Source organism: Lycium ferocissimum, chromosome 1 (assembly GCF_029784015.1).
Source record: "Lycium ferocissimum isolate CSIRO_LF1 chromosome 1, AGI_CSIRO_Lferr_CH_V1, whole genome shotgun sequence".
Taxonomy (NCBI): Eukaryota; Viridiplantae; Streptophyta; class Magnoliopsida; order Solanales; family Solanaceae; genus Lycium; species Lycium ferocissimum.
In genome coordinates this window covers 23097528-23116636 of record NC_081342.1, presented here as the reverse complement: position 1 = coordinate 23116636, position 19109 = coordinate 23097528, and the positions used below count along the sequence as shown (strand labels likewise).

Genomic DNA, 19109 nt, shown 5'->3' with positions numbered 1-19109 from the left:
CATAATTTAGGAGTCGAATTCTCCGTACTTGGGTTTGTTTTGGCATTAAAAGGCTGATTTGAAACTCTTGCATTGGTGGAGATTGATTTTGATGGTGTAATTAATCATTGTTTGAGTACTATTTTGAACTGATTTGAGGCTTGAAGGTGATTAATTTGAGTTTATGGATAGAGACCTGGTTGGAGGATTTGCGCCTTAAGGAAATGATGTTGTCGGTGCTAAAACAGTAACCCTGTTCTTCAAAGTTTAGGGGCAAAACTATTGACCTATTGGGTAAATTTGACCAATTCATGTGTTAGAAAGCTTTTGCCTTTGTCAATAAGGATAATTCCAACCCATTTTAACAATGATAATGATAGAAGTAACCCCAACTATTAATAGAGAATAAATTCAAATCATTTCACTAAGTTTAGATTAAATTTGACTCTCTCCCCTTTATTACTTTTCCATTTCTATTTTTTGCGAACTGACAATTTTCATTTTATGTGAAATATGAGGATATTTAGATCATGTCTTAGATTTTGGAAGCATTTTTTCAATATTTGTTTGGCTATAAAATCTTAGTAGATTTGAAAATTAAATCTTCAAATTCCAAAATTTGCTTCAGACCTCATTTTGGCCAAGATATAGCTGTTAGTCTATTTTAAAATTTTAAAACTTTGCCCAAATTTTTGTATTTTATAAAAGAAAAAAATTGAATTTGATGGTGTAATTGATCATTGTGTGAGTATTTTGAATTGATTTGAGGCTTGAAGGTGATTAATTTGAGTTTGCGGATAGAGACCTGGTTGGAGGATATGTGCCTTAAGGAAATGATGTTGTCGGTGCTAAAACAATAACCCCGTTCTTCAAAGTTTAGGGGCAAACTATTGACCTTTTGGGTAAATTTGACCTATTCATGTGTTAGAAAGCTTTTGCCTTTGTCAATAAGGATAATTCCAACCCATTTTAACAATGATAATGATAGAAGTAACCCAAACTATTGATAGAGAATAAATATAAGTTATTTCACAAAGTTTAGATCAACTTTCACTCTCTCCCCTTTATTATTTTCCATTTATATCTTTTGCAAACTGACAATTTTCATTTTATGTGAAATATGAGGATATTTAGATCTTGTCTTAGATTTTAATAGGATTTTTTCAAATATCTATTTGGCCATAAAATATTGGGAGATTTTGAAAGCCAAATCTTCAAATTCCAAAATTTGCTTTGGACCAACATATAACTGTTGGTCTATTTTAAAAGTTTAAAACTTTCCCCAAATTTTTGTATTTTATAAAGGCAAAATACATCAAAACACCCCTAAACTATACCCAAAATATCGATATCACACTTAAACTTTACTAGTGACCTATTACACACTTAATATATAAAAAAGTGATATAATTTACCCCTCGGGCGAGAACCGAGTCTCGGGTGTGGGAGTGTTCCACACGCGCGAGACAACCAAATACACGTCATTGCTAATCTTAGAAATACAATAAATTTATATTTTATTTATTCTTTCACAATCTTTCTTTTTTTATTTATATACAGGTTTTTTTCCTTTTTGTTCTTGTCTAACCACCGTTAGCCACCACCTAATACCACCACCATCACTGCAATTTCACAAATCAAAAAATCACTATCATCAGAAATAGTTTGACGGAAACTCACAAATGGACGGAAAATACAAGCTCATTTATATGAAATAATAAGCATAAACATGAAATAAAGTGACCCGGTTTGCGGGAGAAGATGAGAAGGAGCGATGGTGATGCTACGTTGCTTGAATGGTGCCCACAAAAAAAAAAAAAATCTTTTGGAATTGAAGCAATTGAAAACTAGATTAGTACTAAATCTCAGCAAACTCCATTGAATTTTTGGATCTATGAGTTAAAATAAATTCTTCAATAGCAAAAATAGATTTTAGCCATCAAAGCTTCGACCACGTCACCTTGCCCCGATGCCCCACACCATTCTTCTTCTTCAACAATAATTTCCAACAAACCATCTCCTTTCAATTTTGCTTCTAGTTCTCATTCAAATCACCAATTTAAGGAAACCCACAAATACCCATTTGCTTCATCTTCTTCTTCTAGACAATCCGGGACTTGACAAATTTATCCAAAATTCCACCAAAAGGTTTTCATGGAGTAATAATGGTGGAGGTGCTCAGAGAATTAAAAGATGTTCTAAAATTTTGGTTTATGTCTTTGCTATGGAGGAGGGATGGAAGACGGAGATGGAAGAAAGAATGAAGATGAATTTGGTGGGTGGGGAAAATGAGGGGTGGGGTGGGGGTTAAAAAAATTGAATTTTACAATAAAAAAAGGAAAAATAAATATTATATAATTAAAACGCGCCTTTTTTTTTCTTAATTTTTAAATATTGTGCCACATCAGCTCTGAGGGAGTAAAAAATATCAGTTTTAGATACATAAGGAGTGTAATGGGACGACATGATAGTTTAAGTGTGATATCGATATTTTGGGTATAGTTTAGGGGTGTTTTGATGTATTTTGTCTCTTATAAAAGAAAAAGGGCCCCACATCTATTTATCACCACAACTAATCCCTATCTTCCCCTTTCCCCTATTAAACGCACGTCTGCTCTATAAATGAACGAATTGTAATAGCTAAAAATTGTGTTATTAATTGTGGTTATAAAAACATCGCGTTATTAGTTTTAGGATAATGTATTATCTAGTTCAGTATAAAAATGATAATTTTGTGCCACACTTATCTGTATGTATTGTTTGTGATAATGATAATGATAATGAACGTCATCAATGAAGATTCGATATAATTTGTGATTAGCAAATATATTTATTTAGTACAACTGGATATTCTTGATAATTTTTACAACTTATGGTTATAAATTATGTTTCTTGTTTCTTTAAAAACCTAGGTCAAACAAAATTTCAACTTTAATTCAAAATTCCCCCCAAATCATATTTTTCAAAAAATTTTGGGAATCTTTGACCAAACGGTAGAGAATCTATAATTTCAAAACTTTGCTGCAACAGTCCCTCAGTTAGTAAATGCTTCTATTTCGCCTCTTTTTTAAAGCACTAATGTCCCTCCCAAATCCAAATTAAAGAAATGCCATTTTCAAAGGGTTTTCAGAACTCTGCTCTGCAATTCAGGTTTCTTTTTCAATATCATAACGTTGAGTTTCTTTACTCTTCTTTCTTGCTTGTTGTTATGCAGTATTCTTCTAATTTTTGTTTCATTTTTCTTTTTTCCTTTACTGTAACTTTTTTGTTTGTTTGATTCCAACATTAATAATGCCTTCTCTTGTTAGTTGTTAATTATCATGTAATGTATATGTTTTGTTGTAATGTTTGCTATTTATACTGTCATCAGTAAAACTGGTTTTCAGGTAGGGTTTTTAAGTTTGTGCCTAATTTTATAAATTTGTAGATGTCTGTTTTAGCGGAAAAAAGTCCCTCCAAGATGCTAGGGAAGAGATCTCACACCCCATTTAAGCGCGTAAAAGTTGATGCTATCCGCTATTTTCCTAAAAATTGTGGTCCATTTGTTCGTCAAGGGAACGGAAGCAGAATTCAACGTTATGCTGAGTCTGAGACAAAGCGTGTAAAAGTCGATAATACGAGGAATTTTCTTGAGAAATGTGGCCCTCAAATGAAGAATGGAAGTGGTACCCAATGCTCTGCTTGTGTTGAGATCAAAAGCTGTTCTGAAGTTGCTAAAAATGTGATTGAGTCAGCTAAGCCTTTAAATGTTTCTGCACCAAGTAAGGAAAAAGATATCCAAATTGATTTGCCACCAATTCCTAGGCAGGCTAAAAGGGATAATTTGGTTGCAAAAGAGGTAGGTGATTCAAGCCATTTGAGAACCTCATGTCAATCTACTAAAGGAAATAAACCTTTGAAGATGAAAGAGAAGAACCTTATGCATGATGGATCTACTCAACGACATGAAGTCTTGGTTAATCATAGGTTGAAGGTCCCCAAGAAGCCATCAATTTATAGAGGAAGTAGATGTGATTGGTTTATGAACGGTGGGCGTACAAAAAATGCCAATCACAGCTTGAAGGTCCCCAAAAAGCCAACAATTTATACAGGAAATAGATGTGATTGGTTTATGAACGGTGGACTAATTGAAAATGGATCAGAATTGCCCGCTATTTCTGGTCATGGATGGTTAATTGAATCCGAACATATTCAAAAAGTGAAAGAAGTTAGAGAGACTCTCAAACTTTTCAATGACCTGTATACTAAACTTGTCCGAGAAGATAAAGTAGAGAAACTTGAAGGACAGTCTAAAAGAATCCATATAAAGGCAGCAATGTGTTTGAAAGATAAGTGGGTAAATTGTGGGAGGAGCTTTGGACATGTTCTTGGAGTTGAAATTGGGGATCAATTCCGATTCAGGGCAGAACTTGTTATGATCGGACTACATCACCAATTTATTAAGGGTATCGATTATGCGAATATTAACGGGAGAGATGTTGCAACTAGCATCGTTGATTCTAGTCGGTACGAGAACAAGGCCATATCTTCTCAAACACTCATTTATGTAGGTGAAGGTGGGAATCCAAAAGCTTTTGTTAATGCGAGAGTGGAAGATCAGAAGCTTGAAAAGGGTAATCTTGCCTTGAAGAACTCCATGGACTTGGGATATCCGGTGAGGGTTATTTCTGGTCGACAAAGCGTGAATAGTGAAAAGAGTGATAAAAGATACATTTACGATGGGCTCTACACTGTGACAGAGTGTTGGCAAGAAAGAGGTTCAACTGGAAAATATGTTTTCAAGTTTGAATTGAAAAGAAATCTTGGCCAACCAAAAGTTACTCGTGAACTAAAATAATAGCCAAGAATTTAGGCAAGGTAAATCACTTTCGTCAAAATGTAAACAAGGCAATAAAATCAATTCTGCAATCGGAGTTTGTTGTTGACTAAGATATCTCGCAAGGAAAGGAGAAGATACCAATCCCCGTTGTCAATGCAATAGATGATGAGAGACTCCTGCCATTCACTTACATTACCAATATGCATTATCCAAATTGGTATTATATATCTAGGCCTCCGGGTTGCAGTTGCACAAGTGGATGCTCAGAGTCCGAGCAATGCTCTTGTGCTTCTAGGAACGGAGGCGAGATTCCATTCACACAAAAGGCTCTATTATTAAAGCAAAGCCTCTTGTTTATCAACCGTAGCTGCTCACTGAATCTATATGCTCAAAATGTCACTGAATCTATATGCTCACCAAGAGTATTGCTCCATTAGGGGAGCTTGCTTATCACTACAACTACCAAATTGGTGATGTTTAAAGATACAAATGGCAATACGAAGAGAAAGCATTGTAGATGTGGCACTCGTAAGTGCTAGGGGAGAATGTACTACAGAACTACTCATGTAAGACTATTGATCTTCACATGATATTTGAAGTATGATTCTATTATCTATGTGCACTTATCATGTCATTTCAACTTTTTGATCCCTTGTAATTCCATTTATGGTTAATTGGTCAAGTTTTGATCTCTTGTAACTTGCATTATGATTGACTTCCTACCTGTTATGAGTTTTGTGTGGTCTTGAATTATGATTAATTTCCTACCTTTTATGACTTTTGTTTGGTCTTGCAAGCTATAATGGAATAACTTAGATGGTTGTATAAGCACATGAGGGAGTTAATGCTTATTTGTCCTCTTAGTTTTAGACTTATCAATATTTACTTAGAACTCATTTGTGTTTATTAAGATTAAAACGTCTGCATCTGAATGCACATTTAAATATTAAGATATGCCTCAAGATTTAGATATCTGAATCTGAATACATATTTGAATATGAAAAGTTGTCTTTATTTAAAAATTAGTAAATATAAAATTCAATAAAACACGAAATTAATCTTATATTATATCAACGAAATATTCTTTAAGAAATTTTGACCGTTGGTAGTGGTGATGGCTAGCGGTGTTGTGAGGCCTATTGGGAATGGTTTATGCTAACGGTGGTTGTGTGATTATTACTTAGTGGAGATGATGGTTGACAATAGTGGTTGATGGTGGTGGTTGGTGGTGCCAGCTGATAGTTATGATGAGTGATAATGATAGCCAATGGCAGTGGTGAATGTTGACGATGGTATGCGATATAGTGATGCTTGATGGTAGTTATGGATGGTTGTTGTGGTAATGGTGATTAATTGTAATGATGGCTAGTGGTGGTGACAGGCTGGCAACTGATTGTAGAGATTGACAAGGTGGTTTTGGCGAATGATGGTGGGTGGTGGTAGTTGATAATGGCGTGCGATGACAGTAGCGGTGAATGGATGAAATCGCTGAAATATTTATACAAATTTTTTAATATATATCTTAATGATATTAAAACTTTGTTATAGATATTATTCATTCAGATCTATTTAGACCCACAAAGTAGTTGTAACATAAAATTAAAAAAAAGGCACTTAATGGCTTAGATCTGAATGATTAAGATTCAGACCTAAAAAACAAATGGACGTAACTGAGATCTGAATGATTGCAATATAGCAATCTTTTTCCATTGCAATTCATAAGGAAAACTCTTCATTGAATCAACGCGACATGATTGTTCAGTTTATGCTTTTTGGTTAATACATGGACTTATCCCTCAAGTTTGTCAAAATTTCATTTAGATGCTCAAACTATTGCTGGTTCGAACCCTCAGGGGTTGGCCTGGTGGCAATTGACTTGAGCCTTGGGGTGCTCCCTTTCAAGGTCTCAAGTTCGAAACCCGCCGGGTGCAAACAATTCCGAGGGCCATCGGACCGGGGAAACCCCGAATTACCCGTGGTGCACTTGCGGAAACTCGCCGAGGACTCCGTGCACCCCCGGGATTAGTCGGGGCTCAAAGAGACTCGGACACCCGGTGCTTAATCAAAAAAAAACTATTGCTGGTTCGAATTGAGCAGTGTTATTAAAAGCGAAAGCGCAAAAAAGCTCTAAGGTCAGCCTGGTGCTTTAAGCGCAAAGCGCAAATAAAGCGTGGGCTTTAATGAAAAAAGGCGCTCTGGTGCAAAAATACAAATATATATCTATATATACGTTTAGTCCAAGACTAATAATAATAAGCATAAATAACAAATATATGGACAAAGAAATTATAAAACATTACGATAAAGTGAAATATCAATTATCTAGTGTCACATCTTCAAGAGAGGCTCATGGGCAAGGAAAAGTTGTCTTAGAGCCTTGATGATGACACTGAAGCGCACATAAAGCGACGCGAAGCGCTCAAAGATGTTTTGAGCCTCGCTTCAGGGCTTAAGCGCGCTTTAAGTGCACCTTTGACAACACTGGAATTGAGTACCTCAACACATGATAAATGGTTTTTATTGGACACTTTCGGTTCAAATTTTTGAATTTTTTTGCCCGTGTTCTCAAATATCCATTAAATAGATAAGTTAATCACTTAAAATATGTCATCTCTTTTAATTACAAATTAGTCTCATTAAGCCGTAAAACCTCAGGCATGTTCTAATTGAGGATGGTAAGTAAAATTAAAGAAGACCACATATTTAAAGTGGTTAACTTATCTACATAATGGACATTTGAGGTTACGCGCAAAGCATTTTCTGAAAGTTGAACATAAAGTGTCTAATAAGAACATGTGTTCAGGTGCTCAATTGGATCAAACTGTAGTTCAAGGGCCTAAATGAAATTTACTGGCAAGTATGAGAGGACGTCTATGTATTAAGCCATGCTTTTTTGCTGATCTTCGGTGCCATTGCTAGAGTGATCGCCACATGCTTCTCAGTATTGATTCATTTGGAATTAGCACGACCCCGTGATCAAATTCTTGGTGGGAATAATCAACTTTATAATGTTTTAATAACGGCTCGTGCTTTTTTGAAGATCTATTTTATGGTTATGCCGGCTATGTTGCTCGGACTCTTAAAAAACGTCAATGGGTGCGTGTTGGATTCTCCAAAAATAGTGTATTTTTGAACCCGACACGGGTGCGGCATCCAAAGTGAAGAGTCCACGCTACTTAGTATGCCGGCGATTATAGGTGGATCTGGTAATTGGTTTGTCCCGATTTTGATAGGTGCGCCTGACATGGCATTTCCACGATAAATAATATTTCATTCTGATTGTTGCACTATGCCATTTATTCTGATGGTTGTGGGAATCAGTTGAGTGATCTGTTTAATCTTGTTTGTGTAATCTAAGTTGATTTTATTGGTTGACAGCTTGAAAGTTCGAACTACTTATCAGCGGATGTATTTTTCGAGCACTAGTAGCGATTAATATCAGCATGTGACCTGGTTGTATTAGGGAACTGAATTTTTCGTGAACTAGTAGCAACAAATTTATCTAGTTCAGCTTTCATGGAGTTCAGTTTATCTCTCTGTTGATTATTGAACTCAATTGTTCTTTGTAACTAGATTTTTGCTTACTGCATTTTGATTAAGTTTTGGATAGCTTTTACTTTCGGTTCTTAATTTAGTGCATCCAGCTACACTACAAGAAAATTTAAAAGGAAAGTAATACTTCTTTCTCCAGTATTTGCTTTGCAGCTATTGTTTTCTTGACAGGGTTTCTAGCAATTCTGATATAAATTTGTTCAGATTTTCAGTACTATAGAATATGTTATGTAGATTTTCAGTACCCAATTTTGAGGTACCGAATCCATGTGTCTTTATGTGGAGATGACTCAATTTGGTCAGAATTTCAGTACTATAACGTGTTACGTTAATCCCTTATATAAATAACATCGTCATCTATTTTTTAGATTTATATACAGTGAATGTGCTGCTATGTTTAGGCTTGGTTGAGGTTGATAAATTTGTGTTCTTTTAATTGCCAAGTATCCAAAAGAAAAGGCACAGGCCGACTTAGAAATAAAAATATAAATGTCATTTACCATACTTGTGGTGACTTTAGAACTATACTGCAGAATAAAGATATTCATGTTATCAAGTGATAGAGAAATATACAAATACTGAACAAGAAATATGGAAGAGAATCCCTTTATTATTTCTTTTTTCTATGTTCGATTGTGTATTTCGTAAGAGAATGGCCTCCTATTTATACTTTACAAAATGTCTTCTTAAAGTTATAAGAGTTAATGAGTTCATTTATTTGGTACGTGAAAGTCAAAGAAAGGTTACCGAATGGACATCCATATTCAAAGGATTTGTAACACTTCCCCTCAGATGTCCACAGATAATGTGTCTCGCTAAAATTTTATTAAAAAAATTTAGTGGGAAAAAGCCTAATGAAGGAAAAAGAGTACACACGTCTTGTAATAAGCCTTGAGTGCTGCCTCATTAATAACTTTACCAGAAAAAACCTTGGTTAAGGGAAAAAGAGTACAACACGTATTTTACTGCTCCTAATGAAAATTTCACTTGATATTTCGGAGACAACGCATTCCAATCTTAACTTCTCAAATGTTGATGTTGGCAATGCCCTAGTGAACATCCGCAAGATTATCATTCTAATGGATTTGTTGAATGTCTATATCATCATTCTGTTGAAGATCGTGTGATTTTTTTTTTTTTTTGGTAAAATGTGTTTTGTTCCGTCTCTTTTGAAGTATTCTCCCTTCCATTGGTACTATTCAAGTAGTATTATCTTCGTACTATATTGTTAGAATTTCTTTTTCTAAGAAAGAACAGATAATTGCAAAATATGCTAAGTCATTGATCTCAATTGCACCATACACACTCTCCACAGTCTTTATGAATGACTATTATCTTAGCATGTGATTTGAAGATGTAGCAGCTAAAATTTATTTTGTTGAACGCCAGATAGCCTGTTTGATATCGGACATTATGTGGATCAGACAAATAACATGCATCAAAGATAACCAATCATTTGTGAATTGAATTCATTAGAATAAAATAATCTTATGTCAATGGCTCCTCGGAGGTATCTGAAAATATGCTTGCTTCTGGCTCATTATCTTCTTTATTTCTTAATTTTTGTTTTCTTCTTCTTCTATGCTTGCTCTTGGCTCATTATCTTCTTTATTTTATTATCAGGTAAGAAAGTGGTAATGGTGGAGGATTTCGTGACTTCGGCTGTAAATCTGGGCCATTCATAGGCAATATTGAAGCTTCATACATTTATTGATATGTCTCGACCTTATAGCAATCATCAACATAGTCTAAAATCTCATCATTTTTCAACTAAATGGATTATATAACATGCTTCAATGAATTGATGATAGTTCCCGTTCTCTACAACTGCTATATAAATCAACAGCTCAAGTGTCACCTTCGACAGGCTCAACTACTTCATAGTTCCACATGTTTGATCTTTTAGGAATATAACTAGCATTATTTCTTGTTTTGCTTTCTTCTTAATAGCAGGTCTATTATCATTCAGATTCCATTTTCAGCTTACTCCCTTTTTGACTTAATTCTTGTTATGAGTAAGTGTTTAATGGTCTTCAAAAGTTTAAGAATTGATTTAACTCTTGCATCAAGAATGAGTTTATTAAATACCTTACATTGATTGTTCAAATAAAAGAATGTCACACTTAGGAACAGAAGATAAATGTGGCATGACCATTCACTAGGTACTTTAACAGAAAGTGATACATAAGCATCTTTATCTAATTCAGGCAAGTCAGCCATACAAGCATCAAAGCCGCCAATAGTTGTTGTCGAACTTGTCTTCCAAAGAATATTTGTTAAAGCCATTCCACAAACCCAACTCTCTTGATATTTTTACATATCGCACGCAAACTATGAGAAACACCAGACAACACTAATTCAAAAGCTTCAAGGATTTCCTTTTGCTTATCTAACATAAAATCCAGAAGTATTGCTCTTCTCAAGATCATTCATCAAATATGTTAAGAACCATTGTCATGTTTCCTTATTTTCCTTCTTAACTGGTGCATAAGCTATTGGAAAAATGTTAGTTCCGTCCAAAGTAACAGATGATAGTCATTATGCACCATATGTAATACCCTACAGCGAACATCCATCGACCTCAGCAATGAGACCAGTGCCAACCGCTTCTTGATAAAATGATGGGAAGAATTGCCTCATGGACTGCCAAATTCCTCTCATACTCGGGCAGAATACAACTCATTAGAAGTGTGCGTTTTTGCAATTAAAATCTATTGGTCCCAAATTTCTTATTGCCAAGGAAGCTAATCCAAGATTGAATCTGTATGCAGGAAATACCTATGGACTGGTAGTATTAGTCTATCCAAGAAGGCACTAGTTGCTTGGGAGAAGTTGTGCTATCGCAGAGCTGCAGGGGGGCCGAACCTGCTTGATATTCGCAGGTGGAACAAAGTTGCACTATGCAAACTCTTGTGGAATGTATGTACTAAAAAGGACAAGCTCTGGGTCCTTTGGGTGCGTACTTACTACAAAAAGCAGGGGCTGGTGTGGGAAGCTAACTGTAAGCAGGCTTCTTGGATGATGAAAAAGATTCTTGGTGCAAAGAAGTATCTGGATGTCCAAAATGGATCTTCATCTTACAACTTGCTCTAATGGAAAGTTTACTGACCAGAGAGGGACTAATGAAGTGGGGAGCAATTGATTCAGCTGGTTGTCCCTTGTGTTACCAGATCAATGAGTGCCATGATCACTTATGCTTTGCATGCTCCTACTCATTTGGGGTCTGGAGTAAACTGTTACTGTTGCAGAGCATTCATAGAACTGCAAAGAATTGGCAGGAGGAGAAACAATGGGCTGCTACATATGCAACTGGGAGAAGTGTGAAGGCTGAAATCTACTGGATGTGCTTAGCTGGGGCTATTTATCATGTATGGTTAGAAAGGAATTCTCGTGTATTTCGAGAAGGACAAATGGAGGAAAGAGCTATGGTGCGACAGATTATTCAATAAGTGTTTGTTAGGGGCTCAATGAAGAAAAAGATAGCTAAGAAGTTAGCCTTTATGAATTTCTATCCTTGAGCTAATATCAATGTATAGATAGGATAGATTTGATGTTTAATTTTGTTTGTGACAGGTTTGAGACTTGATGTTCAACCTGTCGAAGAGTTTTGTACTCTACAGATTTACTTGGTAAATAATACATGTTAGTTTCCCCCCAAAAAAAAAAAAAAAATTACTCCTGACTAACCTTATAAAGGGTTAAACCATACTTGTGCCAAAACACCACAGATTACTTGTCTTAACCATATCGCTTTGGCCATATTCATAAAATTTTATAGATTTATTATTGTCCTATTTACATAGCCAAAATATTCGACTTTTCCACCTATGTAGCCTCTTATCGAACTACCATAAATGATCCACCATGGTTTTGATTGTGAAAAACGATGCCTCAGTGTAGGATCTGCACTTACTATCACAAATGTAAAACTGTTAATTGTATATAAATCTGAATATATAAAGCCGACAAAGAACTACAAGTTCATTATAATGAATATATTAAAATAGTTGAACTTTATATCAAATAAAAAACTTAGTTGAACTTTGCAACATCAGTTATATGTATAAATTAATGTGAATGCTTAAAGGTTTTGAATATCGATAATACCATAGTTGGGTGTGGATGATTGGCCATTTAAACTTTGGACCAGCGCTCTTCCTATTCTTCTCATGCTTCAACCCGCAATATTAGTGTTTTTAGTGATGAAGAAGATGTTTAGTTCAAGAAATAGAAATATACTATAGAATCGGAAAAGCTAGAAATTTTCAATGGCTGTAGGTTCTTTTACCTTGTTTGTGTATCTGCGTTTATTTAATCACAATTTGAAGCCTTTTATAGGGCACAATCATGCAGCTGAGGTGCCATTGTAGTAGGATGTCTTATGGGATAAATTAGATCTGCATGAAGAATTGACATTCTTTAGTCGGTGTAAGTTGAGAACTGCAGCATAAAGAAAGGTCTTCACTAGCTGAGAATACTAAATTCTTCCTTTTTACACTTTTGGTTGTAGTTTCTTTTAATTAAGGTATTCTAGGAGACTGAAGCATCTTTATGCAACTATATATCATCCCTAGATCTTTTAGATTCATCGCCCTTATCCATTTTCTATTGAAGTGCTGTTAAACATAGTGAATTCTAATGCTTAAACATTACCATTTGATAAACCCCTGGTGGGTAACATAATTCCTTGGCCTATATGGTTCAGGAAGCCAATTTTTTGGACCTAAAATAATACTGTAGGAATTAACTAAAAATTGTTTGCAAATAACTTGTTCCTTTTCCAGAAATTGAAGATTTGACGTTTTTGGCTGTGCACAAACAAAACATATTGTGCAGAATGCCGTAAGTCATTCGTAACCGTAACAGAGTAGTAAGAGTCAGCATGTACAAAAGAATTTCATGTATTCTTGAATAATTATCAGGTTAGTTAAAATTTCTGGAGAAATATATATATTAATTACACTACAAAAAAACAGGCAAAAACCGTCGGCCCGCATCGTTTTTTTTTAAAAGAAACCGACGAGAAATCGACGGAACACGGTCTGACGGTTTTCATTACGGTTCTTTTCGAAAACCGACGGACTGCGTCGTTTTTTTGTTATAGACAGTGATGATTACGGCCTCCGTCGATTTTTAATCTGATAATATAAAATATTATAAAAAACCGACGGACTGCGTCATTTTTTTAAATTTTTTTTTATTCATTTATTTTCCTTCAATATTTTATAATAAAAAAGAAATCCAGAAAACCGACGGACTGTGTCGGTTTTTCCGTCATTGTTTTGGAAAAAAACCAGCAGCAAATTGCTGCATTTTCTGCAGGCACAAAACCAACAATAAACCAGCAACCATACTAGCTATAAACCAAAGACTAAATGCTGCCAAATTAATTCTAAAATAGCTACAACACATAAAATCATCTTAAGTAACAATCAAACACTTCAAATACGATCTAAAAAGACCATTAAAGTTCAACTAAAAAGACCATTAAAGTTCAAAATATTAAAGGGATTCCACCAAAAGTACCATTAACTAATTTTAACATAAGTCCATAAAGTCTAAAACACAAGAAACTGAAATCCAAACTAAGGCAACTCATCATCCGGTGTCCGTGCTATGAATTTGCCGTCCTCATCCATGTCTTCATCATCTTTGGGTCGGGACAGGGAAAGGGGCACACCAAATCGTCCACATGCAATATGGCTTTTAATTTGTGCCTGGAGCGATTTGAGGTTCTCTTTCATCACCCTACTTTCCTCAACTCTTTGTGCCTTGGTCTCCGTTAATTTTCGATTAAGTTGTTCAATTTGTTGTGCCACAGCTGCGACCTAAACACCATCAACTCCCTCGACCTGTCGAGAAGACTCACCTCACAGTCCTAACTGAATGTGACTTAAGTTGTTTTTTCGGCCTAGATTGTACGCTCTACCCTTTTGTACTCCCCCAAATGCTCTACACCAAAATTCTATCTCTAATTCCGGTGGAGGACAACTCGGCTGGCCTTCAGGCTGAGTTTGGCTGTACTGTTGCACTTGTTGCATAAACTGATTCTGTATATTTAAAAATAAAAGTTAATATAAAACGAATATATCATAATTAGACTTATGTAATTACTTAAATAATAAAATTATCACTTACATAAGAATTCTCAGCCCTGCTCTCGACCCATTCGATCCGATCCGACTCTTGCTTTTTTTTTTTTTTTTTTTTTTGTATGGGTCTTTAGGAATAGCTCATCCTGAGTCGGCATCTGCCCATCGCCTTTTTCTACAAAAAAGTTAAAGATAGAATTAATAACTCAATAATGTCATCTTGATCATAGGTAACTTTAAAAGTATAAAACTACTTACCATTGTCCTAGAAGCGTGCCCCTGACTTCTTTCACCTGCAATGTGCAAAGAGCCACTTTCTAGGACGCACGGGTAGCCTTTGCATGCTCAAACTTGGCGATAAACTCACGAGTTCGCCAATATGCTTTAAGTTTCTTTTATATTGTGTACTCGATCCCATGTGCACAACATCTGCAAATGAAATTGCTAATGTTAGATGCTATATAAAAGTTAAAAAATGTATGAAATATATAATAAGATGCATACATTAAACTCGTTAAACATAGCCTGTCGAGTATCGAATGGGATTTCACCCTATGAAGTATAAAGGCGATCACCATAAAGCCTCCGAACAACATCCAGGATGACTTTTGTACTGTCTTTGTCTGGATAGTACCTGCAGTTAAAAATTTCAACGCATAAATGATTAAGGTGATAAAAACTTTATGAAAACTTAATAAAATCAAATCTTACCCAACTCCCTCAGGCACAATGAAAAGCTAACCCATCGAATCTCTATCTCCGGGCTCTAGACCATGATCTGCCGGTGTTCGTGCTGGGGCAGGTGCAGGTGGAGCTGCTCCTACATAAGCTGAAGAAGGAAAGGTCTGAGTCTGGCTCAGAGTTGGTATCTCTAAGGCGCAAATTAAATAGACTGGGAGATGAATCTGCACGTGGAGATGGAGACAATGAGGCCGATGTGGACGGAGAGAATCCTCGTGGTGGACAATACATAGGTGTGGGTATAAAATTAGGATGGGTAAATGAGGACGACTGAGGTGTTACCGCCTGGTAGACCCACTGACCAGACTGGGGCTGCATAGTAGAACCAGGCATAAAAAAAGGAGGCAGAATATAGTGCATATATGGCGCGGAGGGAATGGACTAGCTAGCAGTAACATTTGGATCTACAGGTCTCTTATCTTTTTTCTTACTACTACTACCTCTACCAGTACCTCGACCTCTACCTTTACCTTGATCACTACCACCTGATGACATCTGCATACAAATTTACATTAGTATAAAAAACCTAATATAATTAACAAGTACAGAAAGTTAATTACGCTAGAATAAAATATTAACAAGTATAGAAATGTTTCATTAGCAAGTATAGAATAAACTAACATGCAACTAGTCATCCGCCCCGTCATCCTCCCACTCATCCTCGTTTGTTTCATTTTCATCAGATGATCCTTCCTCATCGCTTATTTCATTTCAATCAGTTGATTCTTCCTCAACATTTTCTACGAATGTCACCTCATCTTCGCAAATTCTTCTAATATGTGTTGAGGATGTTCAAGACAATTTTCCAACTCTGAGTCCACCGTTTGATGAACAACTGGTACATCATTTTGATACACCACATCTAACACATTATCGACCTCAATCCTATCCATAAGCATAGTCTTTATAACTACCTACCAATCAGCCTTATCCCTACGCAAAGGATATGGAGCATAATACACTTGCTTAGCATTTTGTGCAATTATAAAGGGATCATAGCGATTGCACTGTCTTGTGTGTTTGACTTCAATTACGTTATGCTGACGATTCACCCTTGTACCTCTTTGGCTTGAATCAAACCACTTGCACCGAAATGATGTTATCTTCTTCTTAGGATAACCAGGATATTTAAGTTATATGATATCATATAGCACACAGTAATAATCAAGAATTACACCGCTACCATCAGCATCGCCTTTAATGCACACTCCACTATTATTATCTTTCTTATATTGAGAAAATTCTTCGGTTTGAAACTTGTAACCATTCACAATGTACTTTTTCATTGTCTTAACTTGACTGCCAAGTCCGAGGGCTATATCTTTCACAAATTGGGTAGGTTCTCCTGTATGATAAACCTATATAATAAGTAGGAAAATTAATTGAAATTATGCAATGAACCTCCACACTTACAAAATCGTACAACCAACGGGAAAACTTCGAATATATGGCTTCATCGCCCTCAAGTTCTACGAAGTAACTGTTCAACATATGCAAGATTTTCATTAGTGTCACCCTTATCAGTTACCCATGTAATTCAATAACATAATTCGACACTTACCAAATATATACTTGAATTTCAGGGCAATTGAGCAAAACATGTGTCACAGCTGATTGCATCTCCATACTACTCAAGGTTCGTTTTGGAGGCTTTTTAGAACCTCGGCCTGGTTGATTAAAGATGGACATTGGTGGGTAGTTAGGATCAACCTCACCCTCATCACTATGGTTAGGCCTGTTTCTCATACACGACACTTGCTCTCCAAAGTAATATGAACAGAAATGCGCTGTTTCCTTAGTAAGATACGCTTCGCAAATAGATCCTTCAATCTTAGATCTCTGCTTAGCCAATTTTTTGCATTTGTCAATGGTCCTGCACATGTTTAATATCATGTTATACAGTAATTAGTTAAAAAAAAAATAAAAAAAAATGTGGTAGTAAGTTTGGATTCGTTACCTCTCAAAAGGATACATCCACTTAGTTTGGATCGGGCCTCCAAGGCGTGCCTCTTGTACAAGATGAATGGGAAGATGTTCCATCACATCAAAAAATTCACATGGAAAGATCTTCTCGAGCTTAGTTGTATTTACTGGAATATTTTGTTCCATTCTTTGAAGGTTATCTACCGTCAAAGTGTTAGAACACAAATCCTTGAAGAACAAACTTAACTCTGTGATTGGTTTCAATATTCTTTCCAGTAGGCGACTAAATGCAATATGAATCAAAGTTTCCATGAAAACGTGGCAATCATGACTTTTCATAACAATCATTTTTTCTTCATTCATATCAGTACGCTTGTCAAAATTGGACGCATACCCTCTGGCATCCGCAAATTCTTAACTCATTGACAAGTCTCTCGTTTCTCTTCCATAGTGAATGAAAAACTAGCCTTGGGCTTGAACACTTTATTATTGATTAATTCTTGCAAGTTCAATTCAAGGCGCCTAAAATATTCCTTTCAGTCCAATCTAGCTTTTGGGTTATATTTTGTCTTGCCCTTAACATCCATAACGATGTTGAATAAATTATCAAAATAATTTTTTTCAATATGCATCACATCAAGATTATGCCATAAAAGATTATCCTTCTAATACGGTAACTCCCAGAATATGCTCTTTTAGTCCAATTATGTTCAACACCATAACCAGGTAGTCTATAAGGTGTAATTTCTGTGACCTTAGGCAAGTGACAAAACCTCCCTCAAATTTCCTCTCCTAAAAATGTTCGAGGTATCGGATCATTTACAATTTTATTCTTTTTAAATGCCTATTTCATTTTCTTGAATTCGTGATCCATAGGCAAGAACTGACGATGACAATCAAACCATGAATTTTTATGGATATGTTTTAAAGTGAATGCTTTACTATTTTCCATGAAATGAGCACAAGATAGCTCTCCAACAGTCATCCAACCAGACAACTTCCCATACGCAGGAAAATCGTTAATAGTCCACATTAAAGAAGCACGCAAAATGAAATTTTGTCTCAGTTGATACATCATATGTCACTAAACCTTCACACCATAATTGTTTTAACTCATCAATCAAAGGTTGTAGATAGACATCAATCAAAACTTTTGGATTATGGGGATCGGGGATAATACAATTTAGGAATATGTAGGGACATTGATATACACATTGTTATACCCCGTACATTTATACGACGAATTATCCTCAAGCAAATCGACTCGAGTTAAAGTGAATTATTTTCACGTGAAATAAGAGCTTTTAATTTTCAACTTTGATTATCACAAAATTGCTTATAAATTTTATTTAGTATAGAAATATTAATATTGGAGATTAGGAATTAATAAATTGTGATTAGATTATTAAGTAGGGATTAGTAATTAAGTAAGTTAATTATCGAAGTGGGTCCCACGACACGTGGCGAGATTTGGTTGGCCTTGAATAAAGATGGACACATGTCATGAAAATTGACACATGTCCACTTTGTAAAGATTATACATGAGCATAAGTGGATGACTAAGTCATCACTTACACTACAATTAATCTTGCAAATTAGGTTTTAGAGAGAGGGCTCTCAAGCCTAGAGGAGAGAGGAGTTCGGCACGTCACGGCGAATCGTTCACGGCGCTACTATTCATCGCGGCGACCGTTCACGGCGTCACTATTCACGGCGTTACTATTAAGGTAAGGTTTAATATTTTCCTACATGTTTTAGAAGATGATTAGTCTTTGTATGAATCGTGGATGTGGAAGAAATTGCAAAGAGTTGTGTATGTTAATATGGAAGTGAGTTTGAGCCGTATGGGCCAATTTAAACTAGCTATGGTAAATTTAGTTTAATTAGTAGTATGGTTGTTATTATCATGGATTATATGCTAAAGGATTAGAAAGTTAAAGTTGAAATTTTGTTGATATGAATATGTTGTTGTTTTCGTCGAGTCAAGGAATTGAAGATATGAT

General features: G+C 35.5%; 2 protein-coding genes across 2 annotated transcripts in view; both read left to right on the top strand.

Moving 5' to 3' along the window:
- LOC132052573 (histone-lysine N-methyltransferase, H3 lysine-9 specific SUVH5-like) overlaps window positions 1-19109 on the top strand; it is a 55621-nt gene that overhangs the window by 11823 nt on the left and 24689 nt on the right. The window lies entirely within an intron of this gene.
- Window positions 2781-5539, top strand: LOC132029521 (histone-lysine N-methyltransferase family member SUVH2-like). The gene has a single exon (XM_059418773.1). It carries the CDS (start codon window positions 3407-3409, stop codon window positions 4814-4816), a length of 1410 nt encoding a protein of 469 aa, XP_059274756.1. The 5' UTR covers window positions 2781-3406; the 3' UTR covers window positions 4817-5539.